We start from the raw sequence: 22,736 nt of genomic DNA on the forward strand, positions 1-22,736 counted from the left end.
ATATTTAATATTTTACTGACAGTAAAAAAAAGGTCATCAAAATGACACATCGAGGTATGACATAAGATATCTAAAATGAATAAAGTTTAGTTAAAATGTAAATGTTGGTGCCAACTTTAAAAGGCGACCAATAAATTCAGCCTTCTATATATCAACACTAAGTTTAAATGACACGTTGTACCACTTGGGACTTTTTCAATAGAAAATATATACTCGCACCAACAAATACTGAGTCAAGATTTTTTATCTTGAAAATTATAATTCAGGGGGAAATGAAAATAAGACAAAATTTGAATATAAAATTGCAAAACTTAAAATTCAGGAGAAGTGTTAGCCATCAACTCAATTAAGTAATTGTAAGCATTAAAATTTTATTCGATTTAAATTCGTAAATTAATTTGGATGATGTTAAATTCAAGAAAATAGTCCAAATAATGTGGCAATTCAAGTCAAATAAATGAGCTACTAAAATCATACCACGTGTCGAAGTTGTGTGACAATCCAAATCAAATAAATAAGCCACTAGAATCATGTCATGTGCCAAAGTTAGGTGGCAATCCAAGTTAAATTAAATAAGCCACAAAAATAATGCCACATGTCAAAGTTATGTGGCAATTCAAGTTAAATTAAATGAGCCACTAAAATAATGTCACGTGTATATGCGATATGTTCTGACCAACCAAATTAAAGCTCTTCACCAAAGGAATCTGATTAGTCAGTTTAAATCGACCAATCAAATCACACAGGCATACCACTCCCTATAATTATAAATAGGGCTCCTCATTATTCTCAAGATATGAGTTTTGAAAAGAAGAAGAAGCAAGAAGAGAGCTCGTGGATCAAATGCCGCAAATATCAAGAACGAAGAAAAATATCAAGAAGTTCAAGATCAAGTTAGTTGTTTACATTTATTATTCGTTATAATCATACAAGTGTTCGTGAGAATAATTCAAATCCAAATTTGAATACGAAGATTCAAGATCAAGTTATTCAAGCCTTTGACTCTAAATCAAATTCAAGTTCAACATATTTCATATTATTTGAAAAATCAGAGGATTATCATAGAAATTATAACACGCACTACATTTTGAAATCAAATATTACACTTTGTTACTCCAATTTTCCCGTCTTGATTATTTATTTTTCTCGATTCAAAAATTTGTTGTTTATAATAAGTACGAAAGCTAAGTACATAACAAATATCTTGAAAAAAACAAAAATACGTAATTAATAATATCTACATTACTCCTTTCCCTCAATTTATATGACCTTTCTGTCTTTTTAGTCAAATATTTTAAAAATAAAACTTTTTTATATTTAATATTTAATAATTCAACTTTATACTTTTTATTTTATTGCTAATAAGATGATTTAAATAGATAAATATCCACGTTGAACACCCTATTCTATGGTACTATACCACCGAAATTGGTCAAATTGTAGCTTTTTAAAAAAAATGTGTATGATACACTAGCAAGTAGCAAGAGAATAAAAATGTATAAAAATTATATATACATTTTTATATAATATTATTTATTATATATATGTTGTTAGACATCTGGGTGTATGAAGATTGATAATTAGTTTTTATTTTTCTTGGACTTAGATTTTTTTTTCCTTGTTATTTCTTTAATAACAAAATAGATTGAATTCTTCTCAACTGGAAGACTTTTATTTAGCACACATTTTCTAATTTAAGGATGGATCGACTACCCATTTCTTTAACAATGAATTCAAGCCAAGTATAAATTGATACATGCTATTTGTATCAAATTGGTGAAAGAAAGTCATAAAGGTTGCGTTCTTTTTTTGACAAAGGCTGCCTCTTTTTTTTGACAAATGTAGACTCTTTTTGATAAATGCTTGACAAATATAAACGTGTGAAGAAAAGATGGTTGGCAGAAAAGAGGAAATTGCAACGCGTAATTTTTTTTTATGCGTTTTTGATTCCTATAAATAGAGGGCATTCTGCCCTCATTTAAATCATTCAAAAAAGTGAGTAAAAATACAAAGAGAGATATACACCAAGATAAATATTGTAGTCTTGATTGTCCTCTTTAGTAGTTGTTCCTTTTACAAGAGAGAAGTGTTAATTGTTGTTTTCTCCTTGTATTTGAGAGCAGTGTACTCCATATTATAATAGTGAGATCCTTCTACCCCGTGGTTTTTCCCTTCCAGCTGATTAGAAGGGTTTTCACGTAAAATTCTCGTATCCAATTTATTTTCATATTAATTGTCATATCAAACTTTAGTTGCAGTGTTTTCTCCACCCAACAATTGAAAAGGTCCCCCGCACCAAATATTTCAGTGTTGGCCAAACCAGTTATGACTTTACTTGGGGGCGCTCATGATTGGACAAAAATCATATTAAATTGATTAATTAATCAATTTTTGTTTGAGTTTGATCTGATTTTATAGTTTTAACAATCGATAGTATTTAATTTAATTTTAATTTTATTTAAAAAGAAGATATAATCAAATCGAAACAACAAAGTATATACATTTTTTTTTAGAATTATATATATACATAATATATATTATTTTTATATGAATAATTTCAACTATTTTATAATATATATTTTCTTCAAAGTTTATTTATGAAAGCAAAACAACTTAAAACAAAAGCCCAACAAAAGATCAATCCATGTCCAAGCCTAGAACTAACAAAAATAAAATAAAAGCAATAACATCCAATCCCGATTTCTTGTTGTTGGATAAAAATCAAACCTCTTCAAGATTTGCAGGGCCATAATAAGCGGCTGGTGGATTGTTTAGTTAATCTTTGTTTGCTAACTAATTTTGTATTTCTATTCCCTCATCTTGTATTTTGATTATTTTTGTGTATAATTTATAATTAAACAATCAAACGAAATTAAATCATAAATAATAATGATCAAATCGATAAATGTATAGTATCATATTTGATTTATTTTAATTTGAGTAATTTAAAAATCAACAAAATTAATTTAATTTTAATTTTAATCAATAATCAATTCAAACCGACAGTGAACACCCTTACCCTTGTCTGTACAGCAACTAACTTGTAATCCATCAATGGAAAAATCACTAGCCATACAATTCATTCTGGCATTGATCAATCATTGGAGGTATTGCGCATTTTAATTTAGATTTTAGGCCTAATAATACCTAAAGATCCTTCTAAATTTGATGGAATACCTAAAAACCCTAACTATTGATAGTTTAGCGGGATCTGAAAAAAACAAATCAAATTTAGGGTGATCCTTAAGCATTCCGTCTATATTTTACCTTAAACAAGAACAACTATACGTCAATTGGTGACTATAGTAGTACTCCTCTGTCCTATTTTATTGGCAACATTTGAATGGGAATGATTTTTTTTAAAAAAATATTTTATTTGTATTGATTACTTTATGTGATATCATTAAAAATATGAGAGTTAAGCTATCTGTAATTTTCAGTGTGAATTTAAACGTAGAATTTTCAAATTATTTGGAATAAAATTTATAAATCATCTAAATTAACAATTTAAAATATTTAAAAGATATATGAAAAAATCGTGGTGAAAGAATTTTTTTTTAAGACTTAACAGTCTAAAATTAAATAAGATAAATATTTATATGGTTATATACTTATATATCATTTCATTGAGTGTAAAATAGAAAATGTAAAGTTAAGCTATTTTGAATATAATATAAAAATATTTCTTTCTTTGGGACCGATACCACTAATACCTACATTGTTTCCTTAATTTTGTGTGTATATATATGTGTGTCATGAAAATGGCAAGAGGGCAAAAAAAATCAGGAGCATTGCATAGAGTTAGGGAATTAAAGTAGAGTGATTTGTTCAATTAATTAATCATGGCCTTTTCATTACTATCATCACCATCACTTGTTTCTATTTGTGACAAATCTTATATCAAACCTTCCTCTCTCACCCCTCCTACACATAGATTTCACAAGCTATCTTTCATCGAACAATCTTTCAGTAGTATGTATATTCCTTTGGCACTTTTTTACCCTAAAGTACAACAAAGAGAGCACTCAAACAATTCTCATGAACATTCCCACATAGCTAACTTGCTACAAACATCTCTATCAAAAACTCTTGTCTCCTACTATCCTTACGCTGGAGTGTTGAGAGACAATTCTACTGTTGATTGTAACGATATGGGAGCAGAGTTTTCGAGTGTTCGAATAAAGTGTCACATGTCTGAAATCCTTGATCATCCTGATGCATCTCATGCAGAGAGTATAGTTTTTCCCAAGGATTTACCTTGGGCGAATAACTATGAAGGTGGTAATTTACTTGTGGCGCAAGTAAGTAAGTTTGATTGTGGAGGAATAGCCATCAGTGTATGCTTATCACACAAGATTGGTGATGGTTGCTCTGTGAGTAGTTTCCTTAATGATTGGGCTAGTCTCACTCGTAATCACACGATGACAACAGTTATTAATCCTTCTCCTAGATTTGTAGGAGATTCTATCTTCTCTACAAAAACTTATGGTCCTCTTATTTATCCCCAATTTGTGTCCAATCTTAGTGAATGCATACAGAAAAGATTAATTTTCCCTACCGCCAAGCTAGATGCCCTTCGAGCTAAGGTAATCATACAATAACAAGTCCATTATTATTGTCTTTTTCTTCATGTTGTAGTAACTTTTAAGAAAGATATTTAATATTTCATCCGTTTCAATTTATTTGACAAAATTTGAGTTGATATCTGGGATTGTAGGTGGCAGCCGAATCGGGAGTAGAAAATCCAACACGGGCTGAAGTTGTTAGCGCGCTTCTTTTCAAATGTGCAACAAAGGCAGCATCAAGTACAACTACTTCAATGTGCCCATCAAAGTTGATTAACTTCCTCAACGTGCGGACTATGATGAAACCTCGTCTACCTCGTAGTGCTATTGGAAATGTATTGTCCTTATTTTCCACGTCAGCAATTAACACAAATAACGAGGAAGAGATGATATTGCCAAGATTGGTACATAATCTAAGGAAAGGAGTTGAAGTTGCATCAAAGAAAGAGCAAGTCCAACAAAATGAATTCATCTTACAAGTAATAGACTCAATGAAAAAAGGGAAAATGTTATTTGAAAATAAGGATGAAAATTGTACAATGTATGCTTGCAGTAATCTTTGCAAATATCCATACTACAGTGTGGATTTTGGATGGGGAAAACCTGAAAGAGTGTCTCTAGCAAATGGTCCCTTGAAGAATTTCTTCTTCTTGATGGATTATCAAACTGGACTAGGCCTGGAAGCGCGGGTAATGTTGCACAAACAACACATGTCTGCATTTGAATGCGATGAGGAACTCCTTCACTTTATTTCCTAATTAATTCCAAGTTTTTAGGAGTAAATGGTCGAATTTCTGTATGATATTTATTCTGTTGTGTCATTTTGATGGGGGTTGTTCTCCTTACTGTTTACCAATTACTAGTCATACCTACCTTTTTATTTTATTTTCTTGCTTTGTTTAGTATGTTGCTCTCATCCAATAATATAATATTGTTATGTAACCGTAGGGGTATATATGAACCATTTTTATAACGGGGTTATATTAATTTTAAATGGCAAAGTTGAAGGGTATATCAGAACATTTTCTCATAAAATAATATATATTGTTTGCCATAGTACATCTATTGACATCTGACAAAACATGATTCCAACATGTATTTAGTATATTATTGATGTATTTGGCACATTAGCACATTGTTGATGTATTTGACCCATTTATGAATTTTTTTTTTGTGGTAAACTACACATTTATGAATTAATATTATATGTGTCTATTTTTTTTATCAATGTATTTGATTAATTACATGTACATGTATCTAACAAAATATACACATGTATCCGAATAAGAGTTTATTAATCTAATAAAGTGTACATATTTCTGAGTTAAGATAAAATGTATCTAGTTTTTATCAATATATCTAATTAAGTGTACACAAATCTGACAAAATATACGCATTGTATTTCATTTTTTTTATGAATTTGATAAAGTGTACATATTTCATAGTTAAAATTATATGTATCTGACAAAATATACACCCATAAAAGTTCATATATCTAACAAACATGCCGGCAAATTTAGATACAAATGGAGAAAATTTTGAAACATTATTATATTTTCTTTATTTATTAAATTTTATATCCAGTCAAAATGCATTAAATAAAGTGGAATAAAAATTGATTTTTCAAAGAAAAGAATTTTTTTAAAAAAAAACTAAATTTCGTTTTTAAAGTTGTATGTGTTGTTTTAAGCCGTTTCTCAAACCAGAATCAACCCCAATTTCTTGATATTATAAAATATTAAGTCCAGAAAAAAAAGTGAAGAAAATTAATCTCTGAGAATTTAGAGAGACAATTTTCCAAATCATTAGCACTTCAAATTCTGGACCCCAAAAAAAGTTACTCAAAATTTATTAAACTCGTCCGATCGAACATGTCAAATTTAGAAAAAGAGAAAGAATTTCAAAAAAAAAAAAGAATTCCTTTTGGACCTTTTAATTAATGCCTTTCAATTACCTTTCTTATTATGATACACTTAATCAGATGTATCTAATTAATATGCTTCCGAAATACATGAATCTGGATATAGTAGATACATCATTTTGAGCCTTTGATGTGCGAAATATGACAGGATTGGTAATATCGAAAATCTCACGGAAAAAAAAAATAATTAGCTCCTAAATTAGTGGAATTTGTGTTGTTTGTCCTAAAATTTAATCATCAACTTATTATTTTGACAAGATTTTTAACGAATTAATTTGGACTAAATTTTAGGTCAAATTTTTATAAATTATAATGAGTTGAGCTGAAATAAACTAAGTTAATTGATGAATGAGTCAATAATTAATCTAAACACAAATAGATTGAGCTTGTTGTAACTTTATAGGGCTAATTTTACCACCTCACATAAATCATACAAATACAATAAAGCCATTGAGCAGTATGCTAGACGTCTCTACTCTCCAGATCGTTATTTTTCTGGAATTTGTTGTTACAATTTACTTTCTTAATCCATTTTCAGACAAAACAAAAAAAAAAAAAGAAAAAGGAAATGACACATTAAGAAGATATTTTTTTGTCCAAGTGCTTTTTGTATATGAACCTATAAGGGTACGTTCGGTATGAAGAAAATATTTTTTATTTTTTCATGTTTGATTGATCTAATATTTTAAAAAAATTATTTTTTATAGAAAAATAAATTTCATAAAAATGAAGAAAATGATTTTCTGAAAAAACAAGTTGTTGGTCTAGTGACATTTACATTGATTGTGATTTGTATGATTTTCCCCACCCTCTAACCTACCTTATCTTCACCCCATACCCCATAGTCCTCATCCCCATCATCCCACGCCCCCACCTTCTCTCTCCATCTTTCATAATATTTGTCTAAATTATAAATAAATTTTTTTAATATAATATTTTTATTTACTTACCGAACACAAAAAGATAAATAAAAAACCGACTTATTTTCCTAGCAAACATTTTCCTTCATTCTAAACACACCCTGAATCTGAGATCAGAAATTGTGTCGTGAAGAAGAGCCACAAAATCTGGGATTAATATATTATAAGTCAACTAGCTAAAAATGATCTAAAAAAAAGAAAGAAAAAAATGTTGGTGAAATTATAAGATTACAAAAATACAATTGAAAAATAAAATGAAGAAAATAAAGATTTTTATAATTTATAACTAAAATTAAATATGTTATAATATTTTACGATTATAAATTATTCCACTAAAAATTAAATGTAAAAGTATAAACTCAAATCATTTCTGAATCTTTTGGACAAATTAAAAGATTATACCATATATGACAATCTAATTTTGTTTTTTTAGGTTGTGTACGTACTTTTTTTTTTTTAATTCTCAAAATAGGGAAAGGGAAAATGGACAAGAAGATTATAAGAGGAGAATCGAACCTTCACCAATAAGGTAAAAGTTTAAATAGTCAATCTACTGAGTTATTAAGATTCCCTTAATTAGTAGGCATTTGAACATAGATTTACTTGAAAATTGAAAAATAAAGTTTTGAAGTTGAAGTTTTTTGAAGGTTAGGTCCGTGTCCTCCTCCTCTTGTAACTTTCAATGAAGATGAATGGGCAACGACAGGTTTGAGAGATCCAAAAAAATAATAATAAAAAAAAACCTCACGTCCAAACGGGCTTTTAGTTCCTTTTGTGTGTATATAAATATATGTCTCATCTATGCATAAAAATTGGAGAGACAAATCGACAGTAGCATTTGCATAGAGCTAAAGTAGTGTTGTATTCAATTATCATATGGCTATGTTGTCATTATTATCGTCACCATCACTTGTTTCAATTTGTGACAAATCTTTTATTAAACCTTCCTCTCCCACCCCTCCTGCACTTAGACTTTACAAGCTATCTTTCATCGAACAATCTTTCAGTAGTATGTATGGCACTTTTTTACCCAAAAGTACAACAAAGAGAGCACTCAAACAATTCTCATGAACTTTCCCATATAGCTCACTTGCTACAAACATCTCTATCACAAACTCTAGTCTCTTACTATCCTTTCGCTGGAAAATTCAGAGACAATGCTACCATTGATTGTAATGATATGGGGGCTGAGTTTTTGAGTGCTCGAATAAAATGTCACATGTCTGAAATTCTTGATCATCCTGATGCGTTTCATAAAGAGAGTATAGTTTTCCCAAGGACTTGCCTTGGGCGAATAATTATGAAGGTGGTAATTTACTTGTGGTGCAAGTAAGTAAGTTTGATTGCGGAGGAATAGCCATCAGTGTATATGCTTATTGCACAAGATTGCTGATGCCTGCTCTATTCTTAATTTCCTTAATGATTGGTCTAGTATTACTCGTGATCACACGACGACAACTCCAGTTCATTCTCCTAAATTTGTTGGAGATTCTATCTTCACTACACAAAATTATGGTCCTCTTATTGCTCCAAAGATTGAATCCAATGTCAGTGAATGCGTACAGAAAAGATTCATTTTCCCTACCGCCAAGTTAGATGGCTTTCGAGCTAAGGTAATATATACTATCCTCTTATTGTTATAGTGGAGCAATTCGGATTTCGAAAATTCCATGGTTGTTATCTTCGATTTGAAGGGTTTTTCACACGTTAAATTTGGTGTTATTTATTTATTTTCTCTATTTTCGAATTTGCGTCCTTCCGTCATAACAAGTGGTATCAGCATTTTAGTATAATTAGGTTTTCCTTTTCCTAAAAGAAAAACACAATGTCTCCATATTTGGCTAGTCCTTTTTCTTATAGAAAAAGGTTTATGACTATAAATAGAGGCTTATTCCTTCTAACTTGGTATCATTCACAATGTAATCTTAGCGGCTTTGAGAGTTTTGTGTAGGGGGAGAAACGGTGAGACACAAGTGTTACGTTAACACTTGTGTAAACCACTTTAATTTTATTCCGAGTGAATTGTGTGAGATTATTTCTCTCGATTATTTGTACTCTCATATTTATAGTAGTTTGCTCATTCCCTCTTGTGGATGTAGGTCGGTTGACCAAACCACATTAAATGCTTGTGTCTCTTTTGGTATATTTCTAGTTTGTCTTCTTACTCATGGTCATTCAAGGTTTACTTTGCTAGCTTCCGCATGACACCTAATTATTTTCATTCCTAACACAAAAAAGATTCATTTTCCCTACCGCCAAGTTAGATGGCTTTCGAGCTAAGGTAATATATACTATCCTTTAATTTAAATGTCATTTACATAAATTTAGTGTTAAGAGCTAATTACATTATTGAGATAAGTGTCAAAAACACACCTGAACTATCCTCTTTTTTTGAGTTTCATAAATAAACTATTGGGAGTGTGAGTTTCATACCTAAACTATCAGTTGTTAGTTTAAGAAACACATTTCTCTCTTTTATTACACTCTCAGTATGGTGTGTACTACACTTTCTCATTTATTTTTTAAAAAATGACACATCACACTCCATATAGGCAAAACATTTCACCTTGACAAAAATTAAATAAATTATTATTATTAGTTAAAGTTAAATATTAAAGTATTACTATCTCAAAAAAAAATATCTTATAAAATAAAATATAATTTTTTTTTCTTACCCCACTCCACCACTTCTTCTCACCTAACCCCCCACCCCCACCCACCGTACCCCACCCCCAAATTTTTAGTTTATTTTAAAATTTCTTTGTAAAATTTTTAAAATAAATTCTTACTTCATCTCCCCCCCCCAATATAATAATTTAGATATTGTTTTAATTTTTTTTAAAAAAAATAATTCTATCACACCCACATAATCCTTCACTTTTTTTTTTCTCATTTCGTGTTATATATATATATATTTTACTTGTCGTAAGACTTTTTTTTTTTTTTTTTAATTTTTGTTATATTTGGTATGCAAGTAGAAAAAAATATTTTTTCTAAAAATATATGTACATATATAACACAAAATGAGAAAAATATAAAAAATAAAAATAAATTAGCAGCGGAGGGTTAGATGGGGTGGGTAGAATTTTATTTTTTTCTAAAAATAAAAATAATATCAATTTTTTAGGAAGGAGAGGAGGAGGAGGTGAACTCAAAAATTTTCAAAAATATTTTATAAAAGAAATTAAAAAAATAATAAAAGGGCGGGGGATTGTCGAGGGATGGGGGATGGAGTGGATGGGGTGGGGGGAAAGGTGGTAGAGTTGGGTGAGAAAAATATTTAATTTTTTTTTTTTAGAAAAAATATTATTTTTTAAAAAAATAATATATACTTATTTGGGATAGTAATACTTTGATCTTTAACTTTTAACTAATATTAAAAGTTTATTTTATTTTGCAAGATGAAATATTTTATTCATGTGGAATGCCATGTGACAAAGTTTTTTCAAATAAAAGAGAGAGTGTACTACACACCACTGAGGTGTGTTTTTCAAATTAATACGTGATAGTTTAGGTATGAAACTCACACTCCCAATAATTTAGATATGAAACTCAAAAAAATGTGATAATTTAGGTGTGTTTTGACACCTATCTCTACATTGTTTCCCTACTCTTTTTTAAATTACAAAAATTCCTTAAACTTTATGGATTTTTGATACATCATTAGACATCCGGATACATCAACAGACATCCGATATATTTGAGAGGGATGTATCCGAGAGGGAAGGGATGTAGCAGAAAGGGGATAGAGTTGTATCAGAGAGGTGATAAGACATCCGAATACATCGGGGAGGGATGTATCCGAGAGGGGATAGAAATGTATCAATGAGAGAGAAGTGATGTATCCGAGGGCTGATTTTTGAATTTTTTTTAAATGGTAGAGAATTTTAGAGATTATCGTGAAATAAGATGCGTATTTAGGTATTTTTTTCTTAATTTAATTATTAGTATACTTGTCAAAACTTCTCGTAACTAGTAATGTCTCACTTAGCCAATACCACTCCACTAATTGAATCAATAAGGTTGAGATTGAAAAATAAATTATATAAATGTTTCTTGTTTTTCCGAAAAGAAATATATATTCACTTTACACATTTGATATGGTTTGAAGGTGGCAGCAGAATCAGGAGTAGAAAACCCAACAAGGACTGAAGTTGTTAGTGCGCTTCTTTGCAAATGTGCAATTAAGGCAGCATCAAGTAAAACTAGTTCAATGCTTATGCGACCATCAAAGTTTGTTCATTTTTTAAATTTACGTAGTATGATCAGATCTCGTCTACCTCAAAGTGCAATTGGAAATCTCTTGTCCATTTTCTCCACAACAGCAACTAAGGAAAAAGACATTGAGTTGCCAACGTTGGTTCGTAATTTGAGGAGGAAGTTGAGGTAGCGTACAAGAAAGATCAAGTCGAACAAAACGAACTGATCTTACAAGTAGTAGAATCGATGAGAAAAGGGAAAATACCATTTGAAAATAATAATGAGAATGTGTATTCTTGCAGCAATGTTTGTAGATATCCATTCTACAATGTTGATTTTGGATGGGGAAAACCTGAAAGAGTGGGTGTACCAAATGGTCCCTTCAAGAATCTATTCTTCTTGAAACAACATATGTCTGAATTTGAACGTGATGAGGAACTTCTTGAGTTTATTTCCTAACTAGTTCCAAGTTTTTAGGAGTATCCTCATATATTTCATTTATGTTGTGATTTTAAAGTTAATTGGCTTTGTTTCCGTTCCTCTAATTAATATTTACTAGTCCTATTTTGAGGTGGTTCAATGAAATTAGTCGCTTTACGTAAATGTCTATATTGAATAATATTAGTAATATTTGTGTGTTGCATGTACATCTCGTGCGTGTATTTTGTGTTAATTAGTAAAAAAGAAAGAGTTTGAAAAATCACATATATATTGTTAAACAAGCATGTGTGTGACAGTGTGAGGTATACAGTGAAATAAAATGAAAATTGGTGCAAGCTCAAAATAATGAAGGATGATCATCTTATTTTTAATGACTTTGATAGATAAAGTCAAAATTATTGAACATTGTTTAAACTAATGATAAATAAGAATTTAAATCCTATCACCAATTTATTTATATATATATATATATATATATATATATATATATATATATATATATATATATATATATATATTAGGTTGTATATCTTATTATCCCGTTAATCCTCTGTATATCCATTGCTCTCTCGATTTTTATGATTAATACAGAAGTTAAGAAAGAAGTTACACAAAGAATTTTGAAATTTCTTATTTTAAATGTTTCGTAATATTAATTTGTGTGGTTATAAAACTTAGTAAAACTTCAATTCGTTGAGGATTTCACCAAAGATAAATTGTGTTGATCATGTCGTCTATACCGTCCAACCTTCGAAGCATTGGTAACATTAAAAGAAGAACACATGTTAGCATTAGAGAGTGATGAAGAATTTCTTGATTTTGCTACTCCAATTACAAGCTAATTATTAGCTAACATTGAAAATAAACACCATTGCTATTTCTATGTTTATGTTATGGCCGAAATCGCCCCTAGTTGAGTCGTGATAAAGTTCTTTATGTTATTTCTTTGATCAATAATAGTTAAATGTTGGGATTTGAACATGCATAATTTAACACTAGATGCTTTTGTTGTATCAAGAATTCAACAATTTATTTATGTACAAAATAACTTTACTTTAGTACTAATCTTAGAAATTGTATCAAATAATTATGGATTATCAGAGTGTTTATATGTATGAACTTTTAAAATCAAGGAGAACACATAAAAGTCCTGAGGTTTCTACTTGTATATATACATACCTACCTTGTACTTCCAAATATTACACAAACCTTCCTTCTTTCATATTTTCTACAGCAAATCTAATTAAAATCTAAAAATGGTCAGATTTTCCCCTGAGATGTTAATTTAATTGTATAAACAACTATGTTGTGATTGGATGAATGTATAAAAGTAGTAAAAGGAAAACCACAAAAGAAATGAAAAGTTTTTCTTCCTACTTCTTTCCGTTTTCATTTGTATTTTGATTGATAATTTTCTTTTTAAGTATGTGAAAATTATTTGAAGAAATATAATGGAATGAAGAAGAATTATATTTACGATATCAAACAAATATGATGGTACTCTAATTTTGCAAGAGAATATAATTTATACGGGAAGAATAAATCTGTCCACTTCTCGGTCTACAACACAATTTTGTAACACAAAATATGAAAGATTGAAGATTAAATTTCTCTCCAGTCAAGAGAAATGTTTCCTCAAGATTTATGAGATAACGTCACATACTTCTTGAAGATTAAGTATATGACAAGAAATTCCATGTCTCTATCATTAATTTGTTCAAGAAAAGGATGATTAATTTAATCGTGGAATCGAAGAGGACAACTTAAAGACAAGAACAAGAATATGGAATAATCTCCAAAACTCATTATCTCAAGTTTTTCTTAATGACCATTTTAGTTATTTGATTTGTCAGATATCAAACATCGAGCGGAGAAAAAAAAAACAGCATCACAAAATTAACTACGAGTCTACGGAATGACTTCACCAGTTGGAGTTATGTCGTGCAAGAATTCTAGTTGCTTACGAGTGAAAGTGCAATAATTGACTCTGGTGATGTTAGTGCTGAATTATTAACATTAAAATCAAGTGTATCTTTTTTTTCCTTCGTTTGGATTACCACCTGACTCAATATATGTTACTCGTTTTGGAGCCTAACTAATAGAATAAAAAAAATCAATTTCAGATTAATGGCGAAAATTTTGGTTTTTAGTGTACTACATTTGTTTCATTTTAAGTGTCTTTATTGGGGTCTGAGCCATAAATCAAGGTACATGCACACGTTCGGTTCAACCAAACTCAATAAATTTCTTTTTAAGTACCTTTTGGTTATGAATTAAATCTGAGATTAGAATCTTATTCTTATCCTTTCAAATGATTATTTTTTTAAGGGAAGGACTGAAAGAGAGTATTACAATCAATGAACCAATTTGATTAGCTTAGTAATTACATAATCTCAGCTTGTAACAAATACCACAAGATTCAGTGTAAAACTCAATAAGTTAATGGAGCTTTATCTTGAAACATCCAATTAGGCATTAGATACCAGCGGAGCCACAGAGAGATTGTCATTCTTTCACCCTATGAAACTCCGTTCTCTTCACAAGAATTACAAAAATAAAAATAAAAAAAATGCCACCCACCTACTAGCGTAGTTGTTATTTTACCGAGGGGTATGGTAGGATAGATAGGATCCCTACATTTTTAATTAGAGGTTTTGAGTTTGAACTCCGAGAATATAGAACCTTTTGGTAAGGTAGCGTTTTATCCTCCTTAGTCTGATCTTCCTATTCGATGCAAATCTGAATTAATCGAGCTAGTGAATTTATGATACCGAATACTTAAAGCGCAAAAAATAACAATTGAGTTGTCCTTACCACCAAGAAGTGTGATAGGATGATTAGTATTCTTTCACCCTTATTTAGAGGTTTCAGTTTTAAACCCTAAGAATATGGAGCATGTTCATAAGGTAGAATTTATCCTCTTTAGGAGATCTACCTAGTGCAAATCTGAATTAATCGAGTTGATGAATTTGCATACTTAAAAGCACAAAAAACAAACTTACTTAGTTGTCCTTGTTGGAGCAAGGTTCTTTAATTGAGTCTTTTATGAATATTAAAAACTGCACATGAACCAAGGATTGAGTGAATGCAAGTATGATACTATAATAGTTTCTTTTTGTGTGTATATATATGCATGTATATTGAAGTTGGTAGTACATCAAAGGCGTTATTCATATTAATAAAATAATTATGGCCGTAGCTCCATCACAACTTGTTTCATCTATTACTGAAAAACTCATTGTAAAGCCATCTTTTCCCACCCCTTCTCCACTTAAATACCACAAGCTTTCGTTTATCGATCAATCGTTGAGTCACTTGTACATTCCTCTAGTTTTTTTCTACTCTAAGCAACAACAAGAGGTGAATAACAACATTTCAAACATCCATGATCTTGATCAAGTAGCTAACAAACTACAAAATTCATTAGCAACAACTCTATCAGCTTACTATCCCTATGCTGGAAGCATGAGAGATAGTGCCACGATCGAATGCAATGACAGGGGTATCGAGTTTTTAAATGTTCGAATTAAGTGTCCCATGTCCGAAATGCTGAACAACCCTCATGACTATGCAGAAGGCAACATATTTATGAAAGATTTACCTTGGAAGAATTCATTCGATGGAAGCCTACTCATAGCTCAATTAAGCCATTTCGATTGTGGAGGAATAGCAATCAGCACTTGTCTGTCACACAAAGTTGGTGATGGTGGCTCTGTGGCAAGTTTTATGTATGATTGGGCTAAAGTAACTCGAAATCCAAATCAAATCCCTCGTCCCCAATTTATTGGTGACACATTTTTCCCAACCCCAAATGGACCTTTAATTGCACCATTGATTGATTCCAAGTTGGAAAAATGTGTACATAAGAAGTTCCATTTCTCTGCCTCCAAATTACAGAGCCTTAGAGCAAAAATAGCAGTCGAAGCAGGGGTCAAAAATCCAACACGAGCAGAAGTTGTGAGTGCACTTCTATTCATATCTGCTACAAAGGCTGCATCAAAAATCAATAACACTTCATTCAGGCCATCTAAATTGGTGAATTATGTCGATATACGCCCAATGACAACTCCCCCTTTATCGCGAAATTTTATAGGAAATCTCATCACCGTGACTTCTATATCAGCAAGTCACGATGAGGAGATGAAGTTGCCAAGATTGGTTCGCGAATTTAGAAAGGAATTCGAGCTAGTTTTCAAGAAAGACCCTGTTCAGCATAATTTATTGGTGTTGAAACTACTCAAAACCATGGAATCACCACACGCGATTGACGAATTTGACACTTATTTCTGCAGCAACATGTGCAAGTTTTCGGGGTATAGCATAGATTTTGGATGGGGGAAACCAGAAAGAGTCTGTGCACCAATGGGTCCATTCAAGAATTTCTTTATATTAAGTGCTGATCAGAGTATGGATGGTGTTGAAGCTATGGTGACCTTAGAAGAACAACACATGTTGGCATTTGAATGTGATGAGGAGCTCATGGAATTTGCTTCTCCAATTTCAAGTTTCTAAACTAGTTCTTGAAAAATTGAAGAAAACAATCAGTCTGCATTGCGTGCTACTAAATATTTTCAGTTCAATTGGAAAAAGTTTGATAATCTTCCAAAGTTCAGATCTTTAATTATTTGGGAATTATTCGTTAGATGTCCATGTACAAGGGTACAAGGCTAGTATATAGTCTCATTAATTTTCATTATTAGTAGGCGCATTAGCGCATTATAATTGCTTGTGCTCTAAGTTCTGTTATTATTTATTATTTTCTGTACTTTGATTACTCTAATTTATCTGTGACACTTTCGTTATTTGTTTTCATATATCGCTTTGAATTTTTTATCCTTATGTGACCTCATTCTATGCTTTTATAGAGTTTAGGGTCTTTCGGAAACAGCCGTCCTACACTGGTAGGAGTAAGGTCTGCGTACACTCTACCCTCCCAGACCCCACGTTGTGGGATTTCACTGGATCGTTGTTGTTGTATGTCTATGTACAAGCTTGACAACTAGTGATCTTCTCTATCTAATAAAGAGTCCGCTTTAAAATTTCAAACTTAACAAATTTGCAAGTTTAATAACCATTAAAAAAATGACGTTTTACTTTGAGGGACGATTATAATTTAATCTTTTTTAATAGGAAGAAAATTGTTAGAATAAAGAATCATTGTTCATTTTTTTATTATGTTATATTAGTTGTTTGAAAAGAATTTCTTGCTCTCAAAATGAACAATGGATCCTACAAAACTTCTCCTTCTCTAAAATCTGGAGATTTTTCTTCTTCCTTTTTTTTTTTTGTAAATATAAAGATTTTCCACATGTAATATAGCTTGGGATTACTTCAATAGTGTATATATATGTTGTTCATTGCTTCAATGATGATATGCATAATCAGGAATGGAAAATAAAAAAAAACGATAATCCTTTGTATTTTTGGTAAACAAGCTCATAATTTGGGTAGAATAATAAATGTTGATTGTAGAGTCCAACTTACCTTCTATAACAACTACTGCTACTTATCTCATTTATTACTTAAATGTTGAATGTTGAAAAGTAGAAATATAAATGGAGATTTACCTGTGATAGGCTTTAAATTACCTGATCGCGTAAAAAAAAAAAACTTACACCGCATGTGGATATAAGTTAAAAGAGTTTAGAGTAATATACACTAAACATGATATATGTTGATAATATTTACACTGTTTAGATCATTTATACATATAGTAATAGATAACCTTACCTTATTTTTAAAAACTTGTCTAGAATACTTGAAATAGAGTATTCATATAAAATATGAACTATTTGATAAGATCCACACTTTGTAGATATTCTTGTAAGCTACAATTTAGTTTCTAAGGGAATATAATAAAAAAAAATAAAAGAAGGAAAATTTCTTGGGAAAAAAAAGGAAATTTTACAAATAGCTACTATAAGTATCTTAATTATGCTCCTAAGCTACAGTTTGCATATTACGGGCTGTACCTATAGTTTAATCTGTCTCATTTGTATAATTTGCGTGTTTGTATAATTCGCGGGTTTGTATAATTCACGGATAATTGAGTTATTTTTGTATAAACTCGAAATAACAATTTTATACAAATACAAACATTTAAACTTTAAACAGTTATACAAATTATATTATACAAAATAACATTATACAAAAGCTATAAAAATTTCAAATTATACAAACTTGAACCGTAATTAACAGTAAATGTTAGTGAGAAATTGTAAATTAGCTAAACTATAGCTATGTTAACTAATTAACTAGTATATATTTACCACATAATTTTCCCAAAAAAAATTATATAGCCAAGCCCAAAGTGTTTATAACTTTTGATAGCCCTAGAAACAAGTTTACAAAAAAAATCCATAAAAAGTGTAGCCATATCAAATTTATGAACTTTTTGTAGACGTGCTGAAATATTTTTTATACATGATTAAAACATTTACAATTCAATGTCTACCCTTTTTATTGATGTGTAATTAATATATAAATTGGGTATAAATATCATATTTTGAGAAAATATAATTATACATTAATATATTTAAGATACATTGACTCTCTCGCTCGCCTCTTTCTCTCTTTTCATTTATATTTCAGAATGTATCTGATATCAAAGATATATGTATATGTATCTAACCTGAAATCTGATACGAAATTATTAATTAGTAAAAAAATATATAATTATTTCAAGCTATAGAGTAGATTAGTATTTATGGTAGGCGTGTTTGTTCAATTAGGTAGTTTTTCCTTAATTTTTCAAATTTCTTTAGGCTTTTGTAGATTTGAATAACCCTATAACTTCTCTTTGAATATTGAACCAATTGTGTTTTGGGCCCATAATATAAGTGCAAATATGTACGTGGCCCATTAGTAAAATTCAAATAGGCCCATTAATTCCTCTACACCATTCTCACTTCACCACCAATCAGTCTTACCCAAATATCCAAAAACCCTAAACCCTGCTACGATATTCTTCCACATCACCCTATATAATAATCTCATTTCTATTAAAACCCTAGCAAGCAATCTTAAACCCTACCTGAATTTACCCCCCCTCCCCCCTAACCGAAAGCCGCCATGACTGACGTTGAGCTCTCTCGGTCAGAGAAGAAGAAAAAGAAAACAAAGTCTGTCAAAAATGAGGACGAAACCCAAACATTTTCCACCCCAATTGAGAAAAATGATGTTGATTTCCTCATCAAACCCCAAAGCTATACACCCACGATTGACACTTCAGAATGGCCGATTCTATTGAAAAACTACGATCGTCTCAATGTAAGAACTGGTCACTACACTCCTCTCCCATCTGGGTTTTCTCCATTGAAGCGTCCGCTTGCTGAGTATATAAGGTATGGTATTCTTAATCTTGATAAACCTGCTAACCCATCTTCACATGAAGTCGTAGCTTGGATTAAGAGGATCCTTCGCGTTGAGAAAACGGGTCATAGTGGTACTTTGGACCCGAAAGTTACTGGGAATTTGATTGTTTGTATTGATAGAGCGACCCGTTTGGTTAAATCCCAACAGGGTGCTGGTAAAGAGTATGTGTGTGTTGCTAGGTTGCATTCTGATGTTCCTGATGTTGCTAAGGTTGCTAGAGCACTTGAAGCTCTTACTGGGGCTGTTTTTCAAAGACCACCTTTGATTTCTGCTGTGAAAAGGCAACTTAGGATTAGGACTATATATGAAAGTAAGTTGCTTGAGTATGATGCTGAAAGGCATTTGGTTGTTTTTTGGATATCGTGTGAGGCTGGTACTTATGTTAGGACACTGTGTGTTCATCTTGGGTTGCTTTTGGGTGTGGGTGGACATATGCAGGAGCTAAGGAGAGTGAGGTCTGGGATTTTGGGTGAGAAGAATAATATGGTGACAATGCATGATGTGATGGATGCACAATGGATGTATGATAACTATAGGGATGAGACTTACTTGAGGAGGGTCATTATGCCATTGGAGGTAGTTTTGACTAGTTATAAGAGGTTGGTGGTTAAGGATTCAGCAGTTAATGCTATTTGCTATGGTGCAAAGTTGATGATTCCTGGGCTTCTAAGGTTTGAGAATGATGTCGAGGTTGGAGAGGAGGTTGTGCTGATGACTACAAAAGGGGAGGCCATTGCATTGGGGATCGCAGAGATGACCACGGCTGTTATGGCCACTTGTGATCATGGTGTGGTTGCAAAGATTAAGAGAGTGGTGATGGATAGGGATACTTATCCTAGGAAATGGGGCTTAGGACCAAGGGCTTCAATGAAGAAGAAGTTGGTTGCTGAGGGTAAGTTGGATAAACATGGCAAGCCAAATGATAAAACTCCAGCTGAGTGGACGAGAAATGTTGTTTTACCCACCGGAGGGGATGCTATGGTTGCTGGTCTTGCTGCTGCTACTATGAAACCTGATCTTGATGCAGTGGATGCTGATGGTGCAGCAGGTGAGATTGAGAAGAAAAAGAAGAAACATAAGGAAGATGAGGAGGAGGCTAACAAGAGAAAATTGGATGACTTAGATGTATCCCCTGCGCCCAGTGCTTTAAAGAAACCAAAGGTAGAGATAGTTGAGGAAGCACTGGAATCCGTAGAGAAGGCTGAACTGAAAAAAGAGAAGAAGAAGAAAAAGAAGAAAGAAGCTGATGAAGCTGCAACCCCTGATGTAGAGTCGTTGAAAAAGGAAAAGAAAAAGAAGGACAAAGACAATAATGATGCTGCATCGACAGATGAGGAGAAGTCCGAGAAAAAGAAAAAGAAGAAGAAGAAAGATAAAGAATCCGAGAATGGTGATGTTGCTGTTGGAAGCGGCGACGAAGGAAGTAAAAGCAAGAAGAAGGAGAAGAAGAAAAAGAAGAATAAAGATGCACAAGAGGAGTAGAGGTTGAAGGTCTTTGGCCCCCTTCACCAAATGAGTGCTCCTATGTATGTTAAAATGCATGTCATGTAGTTGTTCAAAATTTTGCCGTTTATTCACTTGTTTTGGCAGGAGTTTGTTGCAGCTGGAGTTCCTGATCATAGACGTGCTTATTAGTTCATTAGTTTTACCTTTTTAATTTGTTAAGACTTGAGTGTTGCAATCCATAAGGCTGTTTTCTATCTTAATTTTGAGATGTTATCTAGCTTCTTATGATCTGTTTTTGTATTTTGTTGCTCTGTAGATGTCAATAGCTGAATTGCAACTATTTAGCTGCTGTCTGATGTGCAAGTAAAATATATAGTTCTTGGGGCAGGATGTTTGCAAGGTGGTGGAAAGATTTTGGCCTCTGTTTAGCACACTTCTATCTTAGAAGGGTTGTTCAAGTGTTAAACTATTGTCCTTCATTGAATCAATATACTTTGAATTTCAAATGTGTTCGCTTCGCTTAATATTCAGTAGTTTTTGACCTAGATTTGAATAGGTGATAATATAATTTTTTTGGTGCAAAAGGGATTAATTTATATTACTAGTTGTTAGTAACAAAAAGGCCGCCTACTCGTGTGGGGTTTAGTTGGGCCTCATCCCGGCCCTGAGGAATAGCAAAAATAGAGTTTAAGTAGTTCCTAAAGTGTCTGCTTCTACTTCTTCCTGCGCATAAACTGGAGGAACTAGCAAAATGGTTGGATCGTCATCCTCCTTTCCAGCCCTGCTTTGACGAGGGCATCTGCTACTCTGTTTTGGTCTCTAAACACATTAGATAGTCCTCTTACGTCCAGCTCCTGCTCATCAAGAATGTTAGCATAGATTAGATTATTTTTTTGAATCATTTTAATAACTTCAGTGGAGTCTCTGCATATTTCGAGGGGTTGGAGATGGTGCATATTTCGAGGGGTTGGAGATTGTGTTCAATAGCTAGTAGAAGTCCCCTTTGCAGTGCGTAGAGTTCCGCACCTTTAGGATCAGTGTGGGGAATGGCTTCATTGAAGCCCATGATCCCTGAAAACTCCTCCTAATCCCCCAGGGCCCGGATTTTTGGGTACAGCCCCATCGTTGTTCAGCATGAAGTTGGCTCTTTGATAGTCATGGCTGAAAAGACTAATGAGTCGTATATCATTGAGCTGTTGATGAGCATAATTATTCTTGTCCTTCAAATATATTTTTTCCAGATACAAAATATTCCTTAAAAGACTTTTTGTATGATGTGAAACACTTTAAATTTAACAAGAAAGTTGCAACGTGAAGTTGAAGGACTATTTTCGTTCAATGCGATACTCAAAGCACATTAATTATCCACCTCTGAAGTTAAGGGATGACTTATGTTATTTGATTCATAAAAATTCTCCACTTCTCAAAAGGTAAAAAAAGTTCTTGGCAGTCGCTGTTGAAATATGGGGAGTGTGTTCTCGTAAAATCATATTTTCAAACCAGAGTATAATTAGAATACTCACTCTTTCACCTTTTGTACTTTGCTTTGTTCATCAACTATTATCTTACTAAATGTACTTGAATTAAAGAGAAATTAAATAGACATTCTTATACAAAAAATGACTTTTTAAAGAAAAATAAATATTAGATGTAACTCAATCGCAAAAGCTAACTTTGTATTTTTATGCCATGTATATGTCAATAGCTGAATTACAACTGTTCAGCTGCGTAACTGCCTTTGTTTGAAGCTGTCTGGTGTGCAAGTAACATATATATTTCTAGGGCAGGAAGTTTGCAAGGTGGTAGAAAGATTTTGGCCTCTGTTTAGCACTTTTATCGTAGAAGGGTAGTTCAAGTGTTAAACTATTG

The 22,736-nt window shown here is 31.8% G+C and overlaps 3 protein-coding genes and 1 pseudogene across 3 annotated transcripts; all 4 read left to right on the plus strand.

Annotated features, from left to right (window-relative positions):
- The first annotated feature begins 3,842 nt into the window (after window positions 1–3,842).
- LOC129874655 (acyltransferase Pun1-like) lies at window positions 3,843–5,323 on the plus strand. The gene is made up of 2 exons (XM_055949973.1): window positions 3,843–4,586; window positions 4,718–5,323. The coding sequence occupies exons 1-2, from the start codon at window positions 3,843–3,845 to the stop codon at window positions 5,321–5,323; spliced, it is 1,350 nt and encodes a 449-aa protein (XP_055805948.1).
- Window positions 5,324–8,282: 2,959 nt separating this feature from the next.
- LOC129872700 (acyltransferase Pun1-like) lies at window positions 8,283–12,065 on the plus strand (annotated as a pseudogene).
- Window positions 12,066–15,236: 3,171 nt separating this feature from the next.
- On the plus strand, window positions 15,237–16,559 carry LOC129872701 (acyltransferase Pun1-like). The gene has a single exon (XM_055947626.1). It carries the CDS (start codon window positions 15,237–15,239, stop codon window positions 16,557–16,559), a length of 1,323 nt encoding a protein of 440 aa, XP_055803601.1.
- A 2,423-nt stretch (window positions 16,560–18,982) lies between these two features.
- On the plus strand, window positions 18,983–21,373 carry LOC129873239 (H/ACA ribonucleoprotein complex subunit 4). Its single transcript, XM_055948289.1, has 2 exons — window positions 18,983–20,947; window positions 21,184–21,373. The coding sequence occupies exon 1, from the start codon at window positions 19,119–19,121 to the stop codon at window positions 20,901–20,903; it is 1,785 nt and encodes a 594-aa protein (XP_055804264.1). The 5' UTR covers window positions 18,983–19,118; the 3' UTR covers window positions 20,904–20,947; window positions 21,184–21,373.
- The last annotated feature ends 1,363 nt before the right edge of the window (window positions 21,374–22,736 follow it).

This window comes from Solanum dulcamara, chromosome 11 (assembly GCF_947179165.1).
Source record: "Solanum dulcamara chromosome 11, daSolDulc1.2, whole genome shotgun sequence".
Lineage (NCBI taxonomy): Eukaryota > Viridiplantae > Streptophyta > Magnoliopsida > Solanales > Solanaceae > Solanum > Solanum dulcamara.